We start from the raw sequence: 17,228 nt of genomic DNA on the forward strand, positions 1-17,228 counted from the left end.
GCCCCATGTGTACACACACAATGAAAATAGAGAACTAGGTTTATTATCAACATTGCACAGATTTCCAGTGATATTAATTCTGTTATAAAGTATGGTGTGAGATTCGTTTAGCCCCTGGCCACTGTTGTATTAAATTGTAAAAGATACCTTTAAAAATCCTGTATCAGAGGGAAGGTGGGGTAAGGGAGTGGGAGGAGAGGAAGGAAGGAAAACAGTCCGGATGTGAAATAAATGAATAAATTCAATTAATAAAGAACATTTTAAAAAATCCTGCATCTACTTACTCATTTAAGAAATTTATTGGGACACTGTCTACTATATGTTAATGCACTGGGGATAGATTTATGAAAATGCCATCTGTGGTCTCCATACGGTCTATGAAAATTACATCTAGTGGGAAAAGAAGCAATACTCCCTTTTCAGTTGTGTGTGTGTGTGTGTGAGCCTGAGTGTATGTGAGGAGCCCAAGAAGGCCTGAAGAGGGCACTGGATCCCCTGGACCTGGAGTTACAGGTGGCTATGAGCTGCCATGTGAGTGCTGGGATCTAAACCTGGGTCTCTGCTAGAGCAGCAGCTGCTCCTAACTGCCGAGCTCCAGCCCAGTAGTCCTTTTTTTAAAAGTTATATTTGTGTTTTAATTTTACATATCAGCCATGGGTTCCCCTGTCCTCCTCCTCCGGCCCCCTTTCCAGTAGTCCTTCTTAACACTGATTACTGCGGAAGTGGAAACAAATGTATCATTTTGAGGAGGTGAGATGCATCAATCATGAATCTACAGAGGAAAAGGAGCTAAGGAAAAACAGGGTAGCTCTCCCAGCTAACAGTTCTTCCATTTCCAAGGCAGGATGTCCGCACTTTATAAATGAGAAAAGAGTAATTACAATGTGCATTGTTCAAAGAGAAGATTTTAATTTTCTTAAGAATGTTGAGGTTACTTGTATTGGAGAAATGACCTTACTGGGAAAAGGAATGGCTTTGTGATAACTGCCTATTAATATTTTTGCTACAAATAAATTTGGGGAAAGTATAGTTTTTAGTATAACTTTACATGTTTGCAAAATTCACATACTCCCGAGGATAAAGTAAGATCTCATGTGTAGTATTTTCTACCTCAGAGGTACAGCACTTGCCCGATATAGGTAAGGTCCTAGGTTTAATCCCCTTCGTTGCAAAAAGACGGAAAAAAAAAATCAGTGCATGGGCAAGTTGCATGCCAACAGTTTGAGGGAATCCAGTATACTGTTAAGTATAGAACTAAAAACAACATATTAAAAAGTGAAGGATGATCCAGGAGTGGTAGATGCACATGCCCGAAGTCCCAGAACTTGGGAGGCTGAGGAAGGAGGATCAAAGATTTGAAGCCACCTTGGACTTCAAAAACAGACTCACTCCATTCCTCCAATAATCTGACAAAAACTTAAATAATTGTACCCTATAGCTGAAAGCTGTATTTGGTGGTTTCTCCAGCAGGTGGCACTGTTGAGTTAGCTTTCTTCTTTCCCCATAGTAAGACAATAGACCATTCATCTTTGTCACCCAAACAAAGAAATACCCCTTTGTAGCCCCTCTTCTCCCCTCCGTAACTGATCACATGCTACTGGAACTGACTGCCTTGTGATCTAATCCATAGTTGGCACGAATTAAAAATAAGCTGTACTTTAAACAAATAACGTGACATTTATATTTATGGAAAGAAACACATCCATCATTTTTTTCATCTTGTTTGGTAGCTCAGAAACCGAAGGACTTTTTCTGTTGATTTACCATCCTGCTCAGCACTCAAAGGCTTCACATCTCAATTCTTATTGTGGTTTTGGGGAGGGGAAAAAAAACCCTAAATATGTAAATAGTTTTGTTTGCAAAGAACAAAACCAGTACTTTGAAGTACACGCTGAGGTTGAGGGTATCATTCCTCTGTACAGCAAAACTCATTTGGGTTTACTGTTACTTTAAAGTTAAAAGTAATTGCAGTTTGCTTTTTTTTCTGGTATAAATTTTGCATACTTTGTGTCTTTTTATTTGGCTTTGTATGTTGCTACTGAACTACTTGACGCCTTGCGAAGAGATGAAGCTAAAGGGTTTAGAACTGGTTTTACCAGCACTGCATGTTCTGGAAGTTGTGTGTGCAGCTTCTGCGGTGTAGGGAACAGTGGAGATTTTATTTACAGGAGGTGGGGTACTAATTTAGGAGGCATCATATTCTGAGAAGGAACTGGTGCGATGCACTCACTGCAGGATTAAAGGTACTTTAGTAACTAAAATCGCAGTATGCCTGTATTGAAATGATCATATATAAAGTAGGCTTTAGGCAACTCTCTTCCTGTTTACCTACACTTGATGGCAAAGTTACCTACACTTCCAAGTCCAGGGAAGCCAGTAAGTAATAAGTAATTCCGCCTTTGGACTACCTCCCTGCAGACGAGGAAGGTGACTGGGGCCAAATGTGTTGGAAAGACTTTTGCGGCTTGCATGAGTCACGGGTGTAATGATGTTCATCTGCCTCCATAGGATTTTCGCATTCACCTTCTTGGCTCCTTCATCAGACAATGGGCGGGCCAGAGAGCCAGGGTTAAAATCCTGATGCACCAGTTTATGTCTGAGCCCCTTTTCCAGCTGAGAGTAGTTCAGGAATTCCCTGACTTTTCCAGGCGCAGTTTCCACCGAAGGAATTTTTAGGAGCATTTCAGGGGGCGGGGGCGGGGAGAGAAAGCAACGTGACCCAATCTTAACCCGAGGGTCTCGGGAGGCGCCGGGAACCCGGGGGGGGGGGAAGTGGGGGCGAGCGGAGAGGTGGGGGAAGCCCCCAGGCCAACTCCGGGAGCCCACCCCGCAGACGCCGAACGACGGTGGGGAATGACCTCAGCCGTCCCTGCCACGTTCCAGCCAATCAGTCCCGCATCCTGGCATCCGAATCCAAGACCCCCGAAGCCGGAGGCGACGCGAGCCAATGAGGAGTGGGCCGGGGAAGAAGGACAGGCGGCCAGCCTATGGGGGCGGAGAGGCCCGGCTGCGCGTATCCAAGCAGCGCCGGGCCGGGCTCGGGGGTGTGGCGCAGCGCCGGCGGGGGTGGGCGGGCGCGCCGGGTGGCAGGTGTCAGCGGCGTCTGCATTCGGCGGCGATGGAGCGGCCCCGGGGAGCTGCGGACGGCCTCTCGCGCTGGCCCCTCGGCCTCCTCCTGCTCCTGCAGCTGCTGCTGCCGCCGGCCGCCGTCGGCCAGGACCGGCTGGACGCACCGCCGCCGCCCGCGCCGCCTCCGCTGCGCTGGGCCGGGCCGGTCGGGGTGAGCTGGGGGCTGCGCGCCGCCGCGCCCGGGGGCCCGGTCCCCCGCGCTGGCCGTTGGCGCCGCGGCGCGCCCGCCGAGGACCAGGGCTGCGGCCGTGTCCCGGACTTCGTCGCCAAGCTGGCCAACAACACGCACCAGGTGAGCGCGGGGGGCTCGGGAGCCCCCCACGGTGGGGCCGACCCCCACCCCCGGCCCCGCGGTCCCCGGCGGGCGCCCCGCTCCCGCTGCACGCTACGAGGCTGGCGCGAGATCCCGGCTGCGGAGGGCGGCGGGGCGCGGGGGTGGCGCGGGTCGGGGTGGCTGCGGCCCGCCGGGCTGTGTGTCGTCACAGCCGAGGCAATCCGAGACTTTCACTCGCCGCATTCTTTGCTTCTGCTTCTTAAGTTGTCAGAATCTTCCGGTCATCCCCGTTTCCCCCCAACCCCCACCCCGAATGTAGAACATCGCTGTTACCTACCAGGAAGCTGGAGGCATAATTACCCCTGGAATGATTGCAGGAGAAGTTGGGCTGCCCAGAGGCAGAGGTGTGCCCTCTTCTGGGTCGGTACTTTCAGGGTGGTGAGGCTGGCGTCCAGAAACCATCCCACAGCAGTTGTTAGGTCACGGCTTGTGTTTCCATAGTTAAAGGAACACGCATGGAAACGAAGATGACATTGAAACCCAGCCATAAAATGACATCTCTGCTGCTCCTAAAAATAAATAAATAAATAAAATACAACGTTAAAGATGTTTTCTCAGGATGCAAGCACAGAACCCTCTGACCTGACCCAAAATGACCTTGAGAGGCTTCCCGAACCAAAAACCCAAATCCTGTGTGCAGAGCCCAGAGAACAGAACAGGGCCTCTAGAACCTAGATTAGAGGCAGTTGCAGGACAGACCAGAATTATCCAGAAGTTCCATCTGGATGGCCTCACAGAGTTGCCAGCTGTCCCAAACAAGAGTCAGGGTTATAACCTGTCACCTCCTTTCCACACACCCCAGGCTCTTTAAATTCCTTTGCTCCAGATCCATTCAGGAAATAGGCTCCAGCGTGTCATGTTTCCTTGTAAGTGGACCCACAGTGGGACTCTCTTCGCGGAAGTACTGATATTGGCGACTGTGTGTGACCTGAGATCTTATGATCTGCCTTACTCTTTCAAAGCTGACTGCTAACCTGGTGTTGAACCCTGATCTGGACCGCTCTGTCTGGTCCTGATTTCTACTAACTATGAAACATACTGCGGAGAGTCTGTCTTAAGCCTGCTCTTGGTCAAGACTTTCAAAGTTATGCTGCTTCTGTTTGGGGGCACAAGTACCCGAACCTTGACTCGTCGCTGCGTTGAGAAACTGTTGGGAAAGTCTTGGTTTCAACACAACTAGGGCGTTTTCCTCCTCTATTTTTCTAAAATTAACAATTGTTGCAACCCACACATGGGAAAGGCATTTTTAGTTCAACGATTTTCTCTGTTATGTCTTCTGTTTTTCAAAGAGAAATTGTACACCGAGGTGGAAGTGGGTGGCTGGTGTTCTGTACCTGTTCTCTTTGTTTACATTACATCTCAGTATCACTGGAACCTCAGTGTCCCCTGGGACTTCCTTTTGAGATCCATACTTGTTAGTGGGACATAATTCTGCAGTCAGGGGATACCAGGCAGCTGATGAGCCCAAGCAGCAAACTGTGTGAAGGTAATGGAGGGGTGCTGAAGGGTGGGACTGGTGGGCGCAGATACACTGGAGTAAATATTGGAAAATCTTCCTGTTTGATGAAAAAAAGGTTGTGTAAACTTCACTTTCTCGGTAGGATGTTGAGAAGGGATTTACAACACTGATAGTTCATGCGCATTGTGCCAGGCTTCCTTGCAGCAGCCAGACCCAGCATTCTTACCCCATACCTCAGAGTCTCCTCTCGCTGCATATGACCCATCTTCAGGTCTGCAACAGTCCTTGGTTGAATGTGTCATTAATAATATACCGATTCCAAAGGAAGAGGTGAAGAAACCCGGTTCGAGAGACTCAGAAACCTCCTTCTTGGAAGTTCATATGCAAAGAGTCCTTCTATTTCATTTTAGTTACTTACAGCTTGTTAGTTTTTCTTCGGTCTTCTTTGTTTAAAATGGCTCCCTCTCCCTACCCCAGTCCTTGCCCTTCCATAATTCTTCTTTAGAGAGTTTCTCCTTTTTGTAATTTGAATTCCTGTTTTGTTGTTTTGTTTTGTGTTGTGTTGTTTTGTTTTGTTTTTGCTTGCAAGGGGAGCCTTTGTTAACCACCTTCACCTTAGCAATCATTTAAGGTAGTTTTCAGAAGCTCAGCTTCTCCTGGAAATTATGAAGTAATCTCTTGTGTTTTTCAATTCTGAATTCCTCAGATGTCATAATAACAGCACGCTACACTGGACTGAAGCGATCTGGTATTTGGGGCCCCTTTATAACAGGGTGAAATAAAGGTGTCAGCATCACAGAACAACTTATTTATTTATTAATTATTGTCAGAGACATTGGATGTTTCCAGACAGCTGGAGGAGGAAGGTGTTCTTTGGACTAATTTTTTTTTTTCTGTATAATGTGAAAGAATTCAATCCTCCCTCCCCCAGAAACCCACAGAAGGTCTTAGTTCTTATTTCAAATCTTATCATGAGTGTATGTGAATGCTTTCCGAAGGCATTGCCAGAGATGGGGTGGGGCAGGGGCTGCCAAGTTGCAAAGGTGATTCAAACATGATAATGCACACCGCTGGAAGTTTCAGTAGATCTCTAAACTGGCTCCTGTAGCTTATAAGAACTTACACCATTAGGGCAGTGCTGGGGTTAACTGGCTCCTGTAGCTTTTAAGAACTTACACCATTAGGGCAGTGCTGGGGTTAACCCCGACGTCTTGCTCAGACTAGGCAATGGCTTGCTGTACCACTAAGCTGTATTCCCAGCCCCAGCATTTAATCTTAAGAAATTTACAAAATAAAGGGTATGCCTTTATAGTGTGGCTTTCACCCTAGGTTGTGACCTGGGCTTCTTAACTCCTGAAACCCTGAGCCTTGTCCCCCGAGCCTCCCTGTTCCTCCAAGGCTTCCTTTCATGGTCTTTTCGATCTGGGTTTTAAGTCTGTTTCAAGCGTGTTGTATTTATTTTGATGGCATATGTTATTCACATAGGGGCCATAATGATTTGATGTTCTGTGGGATTTAAGGGAGAAGAGAAAATACTTTTTTTTTTTTTTCTAGTTACAGTGTTATCAGTAAGTACAATAGATTCATAGGAAAGTGGAAATAAAAAACATTGTCTGTTACTGAAACAGCAAAAAGAATGGCAAGAAATCAAAGGCAGAAGATCACTGCTTACATCTTGCAAAAGATTGTACTTCCTGGTCTTTTGCTGAGGGTTTGGCATGCGTGGAAAGGCACTACAGCCCCATGGGGCAGGCTCTGGGCCAGCCTTGCCTGCATTTGAGTCCTCACTCCGTTATTATGTTATCTTCACCAAGTTCCTTAAGCCTCCACGTCTCACTCCTAATCTTTAAAATGGAGCTAAGCATGCCTGCTTAGGAGAAGCAAACAAGCATGCATAAAAATACACTCTGTATTAGAGGATTCGAAGTCTGTGATACTTAGCGCTCAGTTAAGAGCGTTGCTTTCCCACAGACTTTCTTAGCTTCAGTACTTTTTTTTTTAAAGATTATTTATTTATTTGATGTGCACTGCTGTTTTGCCTGTAGTGTGTTCACATTCTCTGTGAAGGTGTCAGATCTCCTGGAACTGGAGTTACAGACAGTTGTGAGCTGCCATATGGGTGCTGGGAATTGAACCCAGGTCCTCTGGAAGGGCATCTAGTGTTCCTAAAGCTCTGAGCCATCACTCCAGTCCCTTGATAGTCTTCTTTTGCTCTTAACCCCAAACTGTTGTCAGGCCTCAGTATTAAGCAATTGTTGCCTTTATGTGCTTGGAATGGTCACAGCACATACAACCTTTGTACATGGAGAAATTGAGCAGGCCCAGAGGATTTTACTAATGTTGGTTGCTAAGTTGAGTTGCTTCAAAACATTCCCCCATAAGCACCCCTTGGAGGGTAGGCACGAAAGTCTCAGAAATGCCTTGGCCAGAGTCACAGCGGTGGCTGACATAATTTCCTTGCTTCTCATTCCTGTGTACAGGCCATCTGATAATTTCCTTAAAAGTTCTTTAACTGATGATTAATAGGGCCAGGAGCCATTGCTCACCCCTCCCTCTGCTCCAGTCACTAGCTACTTCTTTACACAGAACTTCCCAACTTCTACCCGGACATCAAAGCCTCTGGTTCCTTAAGCAAACAGGCCCTGTGGAGAGGCTGTTGCAGGCCTCAGCCCTGAGAAGAATGCCAGTGTTTGTTTGCCACCCTGGCAGGGCCTAGTCCAGGCTGACAGGGCTCAGTGTGTTTGCCGGCGCCTTCGGAGAGCTGCTGCCCTCAGCCTGTTAGGGATCAGCAGACCTCTGTAACACCCTAACATCTGAAGGTTGTTGCCTTTAACTGTCCCAGAACTCCCTGGCTGCCTCATTTGTCCCAGCTATAGCCTGTCTTCCTTCCGCCCTCCCCCCACCCTCCAATTCTCCACTTCCACTCTCTAGTTTACCTCACTTCTTACAAGGCCCTTTCCATTCAATTCTGGGTCAAGGCATGGGAATTCAGGAGGTCCTGGTTGAGCAGAGTGAGCCCTGGCCTGGAGCTCGGGCTCCTGTACGGACTGGTCTGAGGGTGATGTTAAAATGGCACATGCTGGGATTCCCCCAGGAACCATCAGCAGCTGTGATGAATTCTCTTCTGCCTGGCTGGGGAAAGGCCGATCTCCCGATCTCCCGAAGGGCTGAGCTTTGCTTGACAGGAAGGTAAAAAAGGCTTGCCAGGTGTGACAGATGGCTCAAAAGGAATATAGTATAATAGGTAAGTTCACTGCTGCCTCCAATATTTGCCCCTATGAATTGCCATCTTTAATTAGAAATTCGAGTTTCCCCTCTGCCAGGGAAGGTTACTGTTAGCAGCAGCTCCTGTCTGCTCTGTGTCTAAAGGCTCTTTTCTTTCTATAGTCGTGTTAGCAACAGACTCTGCTCTGACATTCTGTTCTGCTTTTCCGTGTCAGGCTCAGGGAGGCTGCTCCCGGGTTCTTCAGAGCTCTGTCGTTTGCAGGCAGCTCTTGTCAGCATCGGTCTCCCAGTGGGTGACTGTCATGTCTGTGCTCCTCAGTTTCGTCATCAGTGATCTCTTACCCTGTGTGGATACCATCTGGCGTGTAATGCTTAGCACCACATGTGGGCATCAGCCGGAGAACTTCTCTCCTGTTCCTCGAATCCTGTCCCGTCTCCCACCACCTTGATCTCTGTTACCAGGAAATTATAGCTTCCTTTTGAGGGAGGAGAAACGAGGCTCAGCTGTTTTATGTGATGAGGAACTAATGTTGAGGCAGAAAAGCCGTCCAATCTGACATGTAGCCCCCTCTAGAAAGAGCTATATTATGTTGGCTCCAGAAAGACCATGAAGTAGCTACTGCGCTTGCCAGGTTCTACAGCTCTCCAGTCCTCTGGCCTGCTCTTGTGTCTTTTACCTCTCCTCTTAGAAATGTAGCAGACACTTGTTTGTCCCGCTCTGTGGCCCCAGGGTCTGTGTGTAGGTGGGTTTGGGGGGTAATGGTCCTGAAAGAACAAAGCGGTCTGTGTGTGTCTGGTCTAGGTGTCTCATTGTTGTTTAACGGTGGCTCCATTCAGAAATGGGTTAGTAAGTGTAGTTTTGAGCTAGTTTGGTTGAAAGCGTTCAGACAAGACTCTTGGTATCAATAGGCTGTTGGGTAAAAGCTGAGCCTGTGGGTCTCTTTCAATATTGAGCTAATGCATCCTCTCTACCCTTAATCCAGTTTCAAGAAACCGCTATAAAAACAGAGCTGTGGTGCTCTGCAGAGAAAGCCCTCTGTGATGTAATTTACGTTCTGTTTTATGTTTCGGTCTTTGTCGCTCAATTCCTCATCTGTGATGTTACAAGTTTTGGATCAGCACAGAAATGTTTTTAAAGAATTCTGTGATCCACATGAAAGAGGCCAGAGGCTGTGATCACAAGTGTTTATTGGTTGATTCCAAATCTAGAAGCCAGTGTTGGCTGTTAAGCTTGCACATAGTGTGGATTTCACATCTGGAGGTGGTGCTCTGCCACTCACTTCAGTGAGATGCAAGCATTCCCAAAAGAGAGTAGGATGCTTTCTGGGCAATCATAACCTTTGCCTCTTATTTTAGGGGTAGTAATGCTTTATTGTCCCTTGTTGCCGGGAAATTTTAACGCTAATAAAAGCTAGTTTGGATAGTCCATTAACTATGTAGCGGTAAACGTGGGGTTGATTGTGGTGTGTTTTTCCTTTTTCCTAAACTCAGTTGTCATCTTTCCAGCAAACCAAGTATTTGGAAATATGTGGTAGACTTACTTTCAGCCTCTGCATGTGAGGAAACTCAATTGTGATTAACTGACTTGATTGGTTGTCATCAGAAAATGCGCATTGGTTCTACACGCGCGCATGCCTCTGTGTGTGTATGTGTGTGTGTGTGTGTGTGTGTGTGTGTGTGTGTATGTGTGTGTGTGTGTGTGTAGGGGTCTCTGGCTGTCCGCTCTCCCATGTTGGCTTTAGTTAGGGTTTTGCTCTGTGTTAAGCTCTGATGTTATTCTCCTGCCAGTTTTCCAGCCTGGTTCAACTCCCTTAAGGACCGAGAGACTGAACTAGGAAAGGCATTTCCCTTTAACTCTTCTCAAAGTAGCTCTAATCAAATGTTTGGATGGCACTTGCTCTTTGCAGGAGGGATCCAGAACACCAGTTAGTTACATACAAAATGCCCAAGGCATACCTTAATATGCAGACTTGTGTCATGGCTCTCCTGCATTCGTGGCTCTGTGATCATGGAGAATTATTTCAGTTCTCTTGACCTTCATAGTTTGTTTTGTTTTGGTAAACTGGGGAGACACACACTCTGGCCGTTCAGAGGATCCAATAGGAAGTTTTATCCAAGTATCATGTTAACTGTAATGTAATGTAGTAGGTAGGTGCCCAAGTCATGAGCCTCTTACTTACTATATGTTGAGTGGAACCCAGGGGTTGTCTTAACAAAGCTAAACTTTGTCCAGATTTTGGTGTTCAGAAGTGGCTCTCAGGAGTGTGCAGGAAGTCTGAACCTCACAGAGCAGTGCTCTGGGGAGGCAGGGTGGAGAGAGCTGTAAAGACACAGCCAGGAGACTATGAGGCAGGCTGTGGGGATGGGTGATGGATATGTTGTTTTCGAGAGCGATAAGAAGACTAATGTCTCCATGAAAGCACATGGAGAAGTAAAACCGATGGCTGGGGGGAGGAGGGGCAGCAGGCAGTGTGGGTAGGGTGTTTTGAGAGATCGTGAGCGAAAGTGTTTTACCAGAAAGTAAAAGGCCAGAGCTGGAGAAACCAGAGGTGGCACTGGAGAAGCAGAAAGAACGTCCCTTTGGGAGGCTGCCCATTGCTGTGGACTGAAGGATTATGCCCAGCAAGAGAGATGAACAAGAAAGAGGTGGCTGTCAGGTTCAGATGCTCTAAGGAGCATGTTCTGACTCTAGACATGTTTAAAAAAAGTGTGTGTGTGTGTGTGTGTGTGTGTGTGTGTGTGTGTGTGTGCTCAAGTGTGCAGGTACACATATGCCATGGCAAGCATGTGAAGATCAGAGGACCGCTCTCAGGAGTCCTTCTTTCCTGCCATGTTGTAGGATCAAGCTCATGTCGTCGGGCCTGAGTACAAGCCCTTCTGTCTACCTGCTTAGCCATCTCATCACCCCAACGCTGATACTTTTTTTTTTTTAATTTTTTAAAATTTATTATTATTGTATATATGTGTATGTATATGAGATGTGTGTGGACATACATGCGGAAGTCAGAGGACAACTTTTTTTTAAATTTTTAATTTTATTTTTATTTATTTATTATGTATACAGAAGAGGGTGCCAGATCTCATTACAGATGGTTTTGAGCCACTATGTGGTTGCTGGGAATTGAACTCAGGACCTCTGGAAGAGCAGTCGGTGCTCTTAACCTCTGAGCCATCTCTCCAGCCCCAATGCTGGATATTCTTAAAGGAGAACGGGAGCCACAGGATGAGAAACCTGGATGCCCATGACCGCATTTGTTTGAATATTTATGAGCTCTAGGACAAGGTTGAGTGCTGGCTGCTCATGTGTTTAGTGGCTTGAACCGATTGCCAGGCTTGTTAATTTGTCACCACCCTTGCACCTACTGTTGAAGCCAGACGACCTGTGGAGTCATAGATTGTTAGGTCCTTAGCTGGTCATATGCTTCACTTCTACTCTGGAGCTTCACTGGCTGAGAGCTGGAAGTGAACCAGATTTCCTAACATGATGCTGTATTTGGAAGTTCACCGACAGGTTTTAAATCAATGCATCTATCTGCCGTAGAGGTGAGGCAAGGCTATAGACTCCATTTCTACGTCATGCAGTTGTGAACCTCTCTCTGCTCCTTGAAGTCACAGTGCCCTCAGTAGAACTCAGTCTTTCTAAGCCTCCTGTCATGAAAGGTAGTCATTACCCCAAGGCTTTGAAGAGAAAGCGTAAGTGAATATAGTTGGGAAACCTTTAAGTATCCTGTTTGTGTGACTGGTATACTTTCTTAATAAGCTTGTTGATGGGTCGCGGCCTCCACGGGCCCCCTGTTGTCAGCTGTGTGATCCTGATAAATAAAACCATTGAACCAACTCCCAGGAAACATGTGCATAAAAGGAGATGGATGAGGCAAGGATGCGTTTCTCTCTCGGCAGGGTTGGTTGACAGGCTTGGGTGAGGGTGGCACAGAGGGTGAGTCAAGATTGGCAGGAATGTAAGAGCATGTGTTAGACAGTTGTCTGTTTCTTACCTTCATGATTGCATCAAGTTTTAACTTGTTTGAGTTAATAATTGAAGGTGGGTGTGGTACAGAATCCCAGGTATTAGACCTGGATTTGAACCTCAGTGGTAACTATGAACACATCAATCTTTCTTAACCCCCGTTTTTTGTGTTTTTGTTTTGTTTTTTGGTTTTTGGTTTTTTTTTTTTTTTATCATTGATAAAAAGGGAAATCTAATAGCTACCTTCTAGGGTCATTGTACAGTAACAATTTGAGATTTAGCATGAATCCAACTCTTTTTGTCATAATTTTAAAAATTGGTGTAAATTTCATATCATGTACACTGATCCCACTCATTTCCCAGTCCCCGCATATCCACCCTCCACCCCCAAAAGAAAAGAAAATCTCGATGTGGAAGCCGCAGTGTGTCACGGTGTGTCAGCCAGTCTACCCTTTCCTTACACAGCGTTACTTGCAAGCGTCAGTGGTCTGGATCAAGGCCTCTGGCTTCTGCTACACCGTCAATACTGGATCCTAATTGGGACTCCTCTCGGATCTCCTGTTGTGGCCTGTGTCATGGAGATCCTGCAGCTCTGGGTCTGCAGGACTGGCCCCTTCACCAGCTCCTGCAGCTCATAGATGTGGTAGATTTTGGAGTGGGCCAGCTCAAAGCCCTGGATCTGGGTCTGGGTTAGCTGAGTTGGTCAGCCTACCAGCTCTTCTGTGCCCATGCCACCAGGACCAGCTCTCCCACACTGCCCAGGCAAGGGGCAGGGCCAACTCTCATGCCACCAGGGCCAGCTTTCCCCTTACTGAGGATGTCTCTACAAACTTCTAATGCATACCAGTTAGAGGCTTAAATATTTATTTACATATTTTTCTAGCTACAATATTCTTGGGGATTCATTCAGGGTACTCACTGGAGCCAACTCTGTATTAAGAAATATGTATATTGGTTTCTCGGTATCTGTGGGTTCCATACCTATGAATTTAAAGTACTTTTTCAAATTGTATCCGTGGGCTGGGGAAATAGCTCATCCTGTAGAGTACTTGCCAGACAAGCGCAGGGACCTGAGTTTGAGCCCCAGAACCCACATGAAAAGCCAAGTATGATGGCACTGCACAGGCAAAGACAGGATTCCTGGGGCTCACTGGCCAGCCAGGCTCCTTGAATGAGCACGCTCCAGGTTCAGTGAGAAACCCTGTCTCAAAAAGTAAGGTTGGTTGGGATTTAGCTCAGTGGTAGAGTGCTTGCCTAGCAAGCGCAAGGCCCTGGCTTCGATCCTCAGCTCCACCAAAAAATAAAATAAAATAAAATAAAATAAAAATAAAAAAGCAAGGTAAAGAGCGATTGTAGAAGAGAGTGGACATCAACCTCTGGCCTTGACATGCATGTGGACACACATTTGCACCTACTCACAACACATACACACCCATGCACCAAACACACACACACACGCACACACACACACACACACACACACACACATTCTCTCTAGCTCTTTCTCTCTCACATAGACACACTCTCTCACACACACACTCATTCTCTCTTTCTCTCTCCCACTCTCTCTCTCACACACATACATACACAAACATTGCATGTAGAGTGAACATGTATAGACTTTCTTTGTACTTATTCTCTAGACAACATCGCAACTGGTATTGGTTATTACAGATGGAGATGATTTATAGTATATTAGGTGGGAAGAAATAGATAAATTATATGTTAACACTCCATCATTTAATATAAAGAACTTGAGCTTGGTAGATTTTGTTATCCAAAGGCAATAGGGCAATGCACCTGAAACTAGCCTTTCTGGAATACCAATGGGTGACCATGGTGTTTATATCCTTGGACTTGGTAAAGGTGGAGGTGGGTAAAAGAATCTATTCCTCCCTTTCCCCTCCCTCATTCCTTCTTCCCTTCCTTCCTCCCTCCTTCTCTTCCTTCCTTCCTTCCTTTCCTTCCTTCCCTTGAGACACAGTTTCTCTGTGTAGCCCTGGATGTCCTGGAACTCACTGTGTAGTCCAGGCTGGCCTCGAACGAACAAGAGATCTCTACCTGCCTCTCTCTGCCTCCCCAGTGGTAAGATTAAAGTCATGTGCCAACTCATTCAGGAGTTGTATCCTTTCAAACTGACTTTCTGGTTGTTTTTTTTTTTTAAAGATTTATTTATTTATTATATATACAGTGTTCTGCCTGCAGGTATACCTGCAGGTCAGAAGAGGGCACCAGGTCTCATTACAGATGGTTGTGAGCCACCATGTGGTTGCTGGGAATTGAACTCAGGACCTCTGGAAGAACAGTCAGTGCTCTTAACCTCTGAGCCATCTCTCCAGCCCCGACTTTCTGTTTTAAAAATATTTTTTATTTATTCTTTGGCAATTTCATACATGTATACAATGTATCCTGATTGCATCCACCCCTGGACACCCCGCTTAAACTGACTTTCTTGACGCTATGGGTGATGGAGGCAGAATGATGATCAAATTAGCAATCAGGAAGAAAGTCACCAGACGCACACTTATTTCGTTAAGATGGTTTCAGGTACGCAGTGAGTTTTAAATAACTTACAATTACGTCTAAAGACTGCTTGTAGTTTAATAACGACTTTTCTTCGCCTTTGAGTTTCTGTTTATTGGAGTTAGTGGCTGTGAGGAATGGCAGCTTGCGTGTCTTAGCCTTTCATCAGCTGAGCAGCCGTGGTAGCTTTTCACCCTGCTTATGTCAGTGAGGACTGGCGAAATATCGATTAGACGAGGTAGGTACTGCTCCGGCCTGAGTTTGGTAGGGTGCTAGAAGAGAGTGCTGAAGAAACTTGTTTATTTTACGCATGTGTCTTTAACCCCCATCACAGTTTCCGGGCTTACGTTAATCCTCCACTCCAGTTAAAGTGACCCTCTGGCCAGTCTCTCTAGCTCTGCTGTTCACCACCTTTGTTCTCGTGGCTCCCAGCGTGTCCAAACGCCCTCCCGATCCGCCGCATCCTCCTGTAGCGGCCACTTGTACTGCAGCACAGCGCTTGAAGTGTTCTGTCCTGTGTTCAGTTTGGTTTCTAAGAGCATTTCTCCCCGGGTTGTAAACTCCTTAAAGGCTGTGTCATGAGTTCATTTTGTCTCACAGAGTGTTGGAGCAAAAGCAGCGTTTAGATGTTATCTGGAGTTGGACAGATAGGACTTTGAAACCATGTCCTGTCACTTACCAACCGAGTGACGTTGGGCAGATTATTTAGCTTCTTTGAGCACCTTTCTTCATTTATAATGTAGCAGTGATGCTTTATAATAATATATAGTACTGCATTAAAAATATATATAAATAAATAAAAGGGCTGGAGAGATGGCTCAGCCATTAAGTACACTAGCTGTTCTTCCAGAGGTCCTGAGTTCAATTCCCAGCAACCACACGGTGGCTCACAACCATCTGTAATGGGATCTGATGTCCTCTTCTGGCCTGCAGGCATGCATGCAAACAGAGCACTAAAACCTACATAAATTATATATAATACTGCTATAACAAATGCTCTGTCAAGGGCCAGCGATGTGCCTCAGCTGTCAGAGAGCCCGACTGACGTACATGAGTGAGGCCTGAGCTTGATCCTTAGCACATACCTGTCATCCCAGCACTCCAGAGGTGGAGGCAGGAGGACCAGAGGATCAAGGTCGTCATACAATACATAGGGAACTCAAGGCCAGCATGGGACACTGAGACTCTATTAAAAAAAAAAAAAGTTAAACACTTTTTTTTTTTTTTAATCCACCAGCGGTTTAATATGCACACATGTGTTAGGTACTATACTGGACCCCAGATCATGGGAGCTGATACAGGAAAAAAAACAAAAACAAAAACAAAAAACAGATAGCCCTCTGCCTTTACATTTATATTTTATATCTGTGTGCTTTATGAACGAATGGGAAAATGGCCAATAATGTATAATTATAAATATGGTAGGAAAGAAGCAGCCATGGGGGAATTATTGGCAGAGACCTTTTATCTGGGACACTGAGGTCTTGTTGAGACCATCACGGCTTAAACTGATACTGAAGACGAATGGGATTTCACCAGGAGGAACACCCCAGGCAGAGAACAGCATGTTCATAAGGCCTGGGGCAAGGAAGGGCTTGGTGTGCCCGAGATCTGGAGGAAAGCCAGTGTGGCACAGTGGAGGGCGTGAGGCCACCCCAGGGGGTGAGCAGCCCGCTCCACAGTCCTGCCAGCAGGGCCCACAACCAGCATGTGCCTCTTCCTCATTGGCCTTTGCTTTGAGTCAGTCAGGACTTGGATGTAAAAAAACAAAATGGTAAATAAACATTGTGAAGTGTATCTCATTTATTGGGTAGGATTAGAAATGAATTGTTTCAGGAAACTGGATTTTAAAAAGGGAGGTACTCCCTTGAAGTGCTAAAGACTTTGGTTTTTTTTGTTTTGTTTTGGTTTTGTTTTTTTGGTTTTTGAGACAGGGTTTCTCTGTGTAGCTTTGGAGCCTGTCCTGGACTAGTTCTGTAGACCATGCTGGCCTCGAACTCACAGAGATCCACCTGCCTCTGCCTCCCAAGTGCTGGGATTACAGGCGGGCGCCACCACTGCCCAGCGACTTTTTTTTTTTTTTTTTAAATGAATTTTTTTTCTGTAATTTCTTGGCCTTATTAGTTTATGGTATGGCCCTGGAGCATTAAGAAGCTAGATCAGGCTGCCGCAGAACTTGAGTTACCTTGATGTGGTGTGTTGTTTAATGCCTACAGGGCTATCCAGAGAAGTAGGGCTGTTTTCTCCAGTATTCTCTGGCCTATATTCTCAGGCTGAACACTGAAGTCTGCTTGCTTACGATTCCATTTGCTTGTTTGTTTATTCTGCAGAAACTATATCCTGCCTCTTGCTGCTGCTGCCCCTACCCATCTCTAGGCGCACCATTCCCCAAATTTAGTTTGTTTCCTCCATAAACTAAGAAGACAGATTTTGGTAAATGGAATGAGAATGATAGCATGCAGTTTTCTCACACAGGTCTAATGCATAGCTTCATAACAGATGCATTATGCTGTACCAGAGGTCTGCAACACTTCCTTTCCCAGGGTGTCCTGCTCCTCCGAGTAGCCAAATAATGCAGGCTTGCTCTTGTA

The 17,228-nt window shown here is 46.2% G+C and overlaps 1 protein-coding gene across 4 annotated transcripts in view; it reads left to right on the top strand.

The window, feature by feature from the left end:
• The first annotated feature begins 3,052 nt into the window (after positions 1 to 3,052).
• Positions 3,053 to 17,228, top strand: part of Sort1 (sortilin 1) — a 78,528-nt gene continuing 64,352 nt past the window's right edge. For all 4 annotated transcript variants that reach the window (XM_036189771.1, XM_036189773.1, XM_036189772.1 and 1 more), the window contains exon 1: positions 3,053 to 3,421. In XM_036189771.1, coding sequence (XP_036045664.1) covers positions 3,119 to 3,421 — 303 coding nt within the window. In that variant the 5' untranslated portion in view covers positions 3,053 to 3,118. The remainder of the gene's footprint in view (positions 3,422 to 17,228) is intronic.

Source organism: Onychomys torridus, chromosome 6 (assembly GCF_903995425.1).
Source record: "Onychomys torridus chromosome 6, mOncTor1.1, whole genome shotgun sequence".
Taxonomy (NCBI): domain Eukaryota; kingdom Metazoa; phylum Chordata; class Mammalia; order Rodentia; family Cricetidae; genus Onychomys; species Onychomys torridus.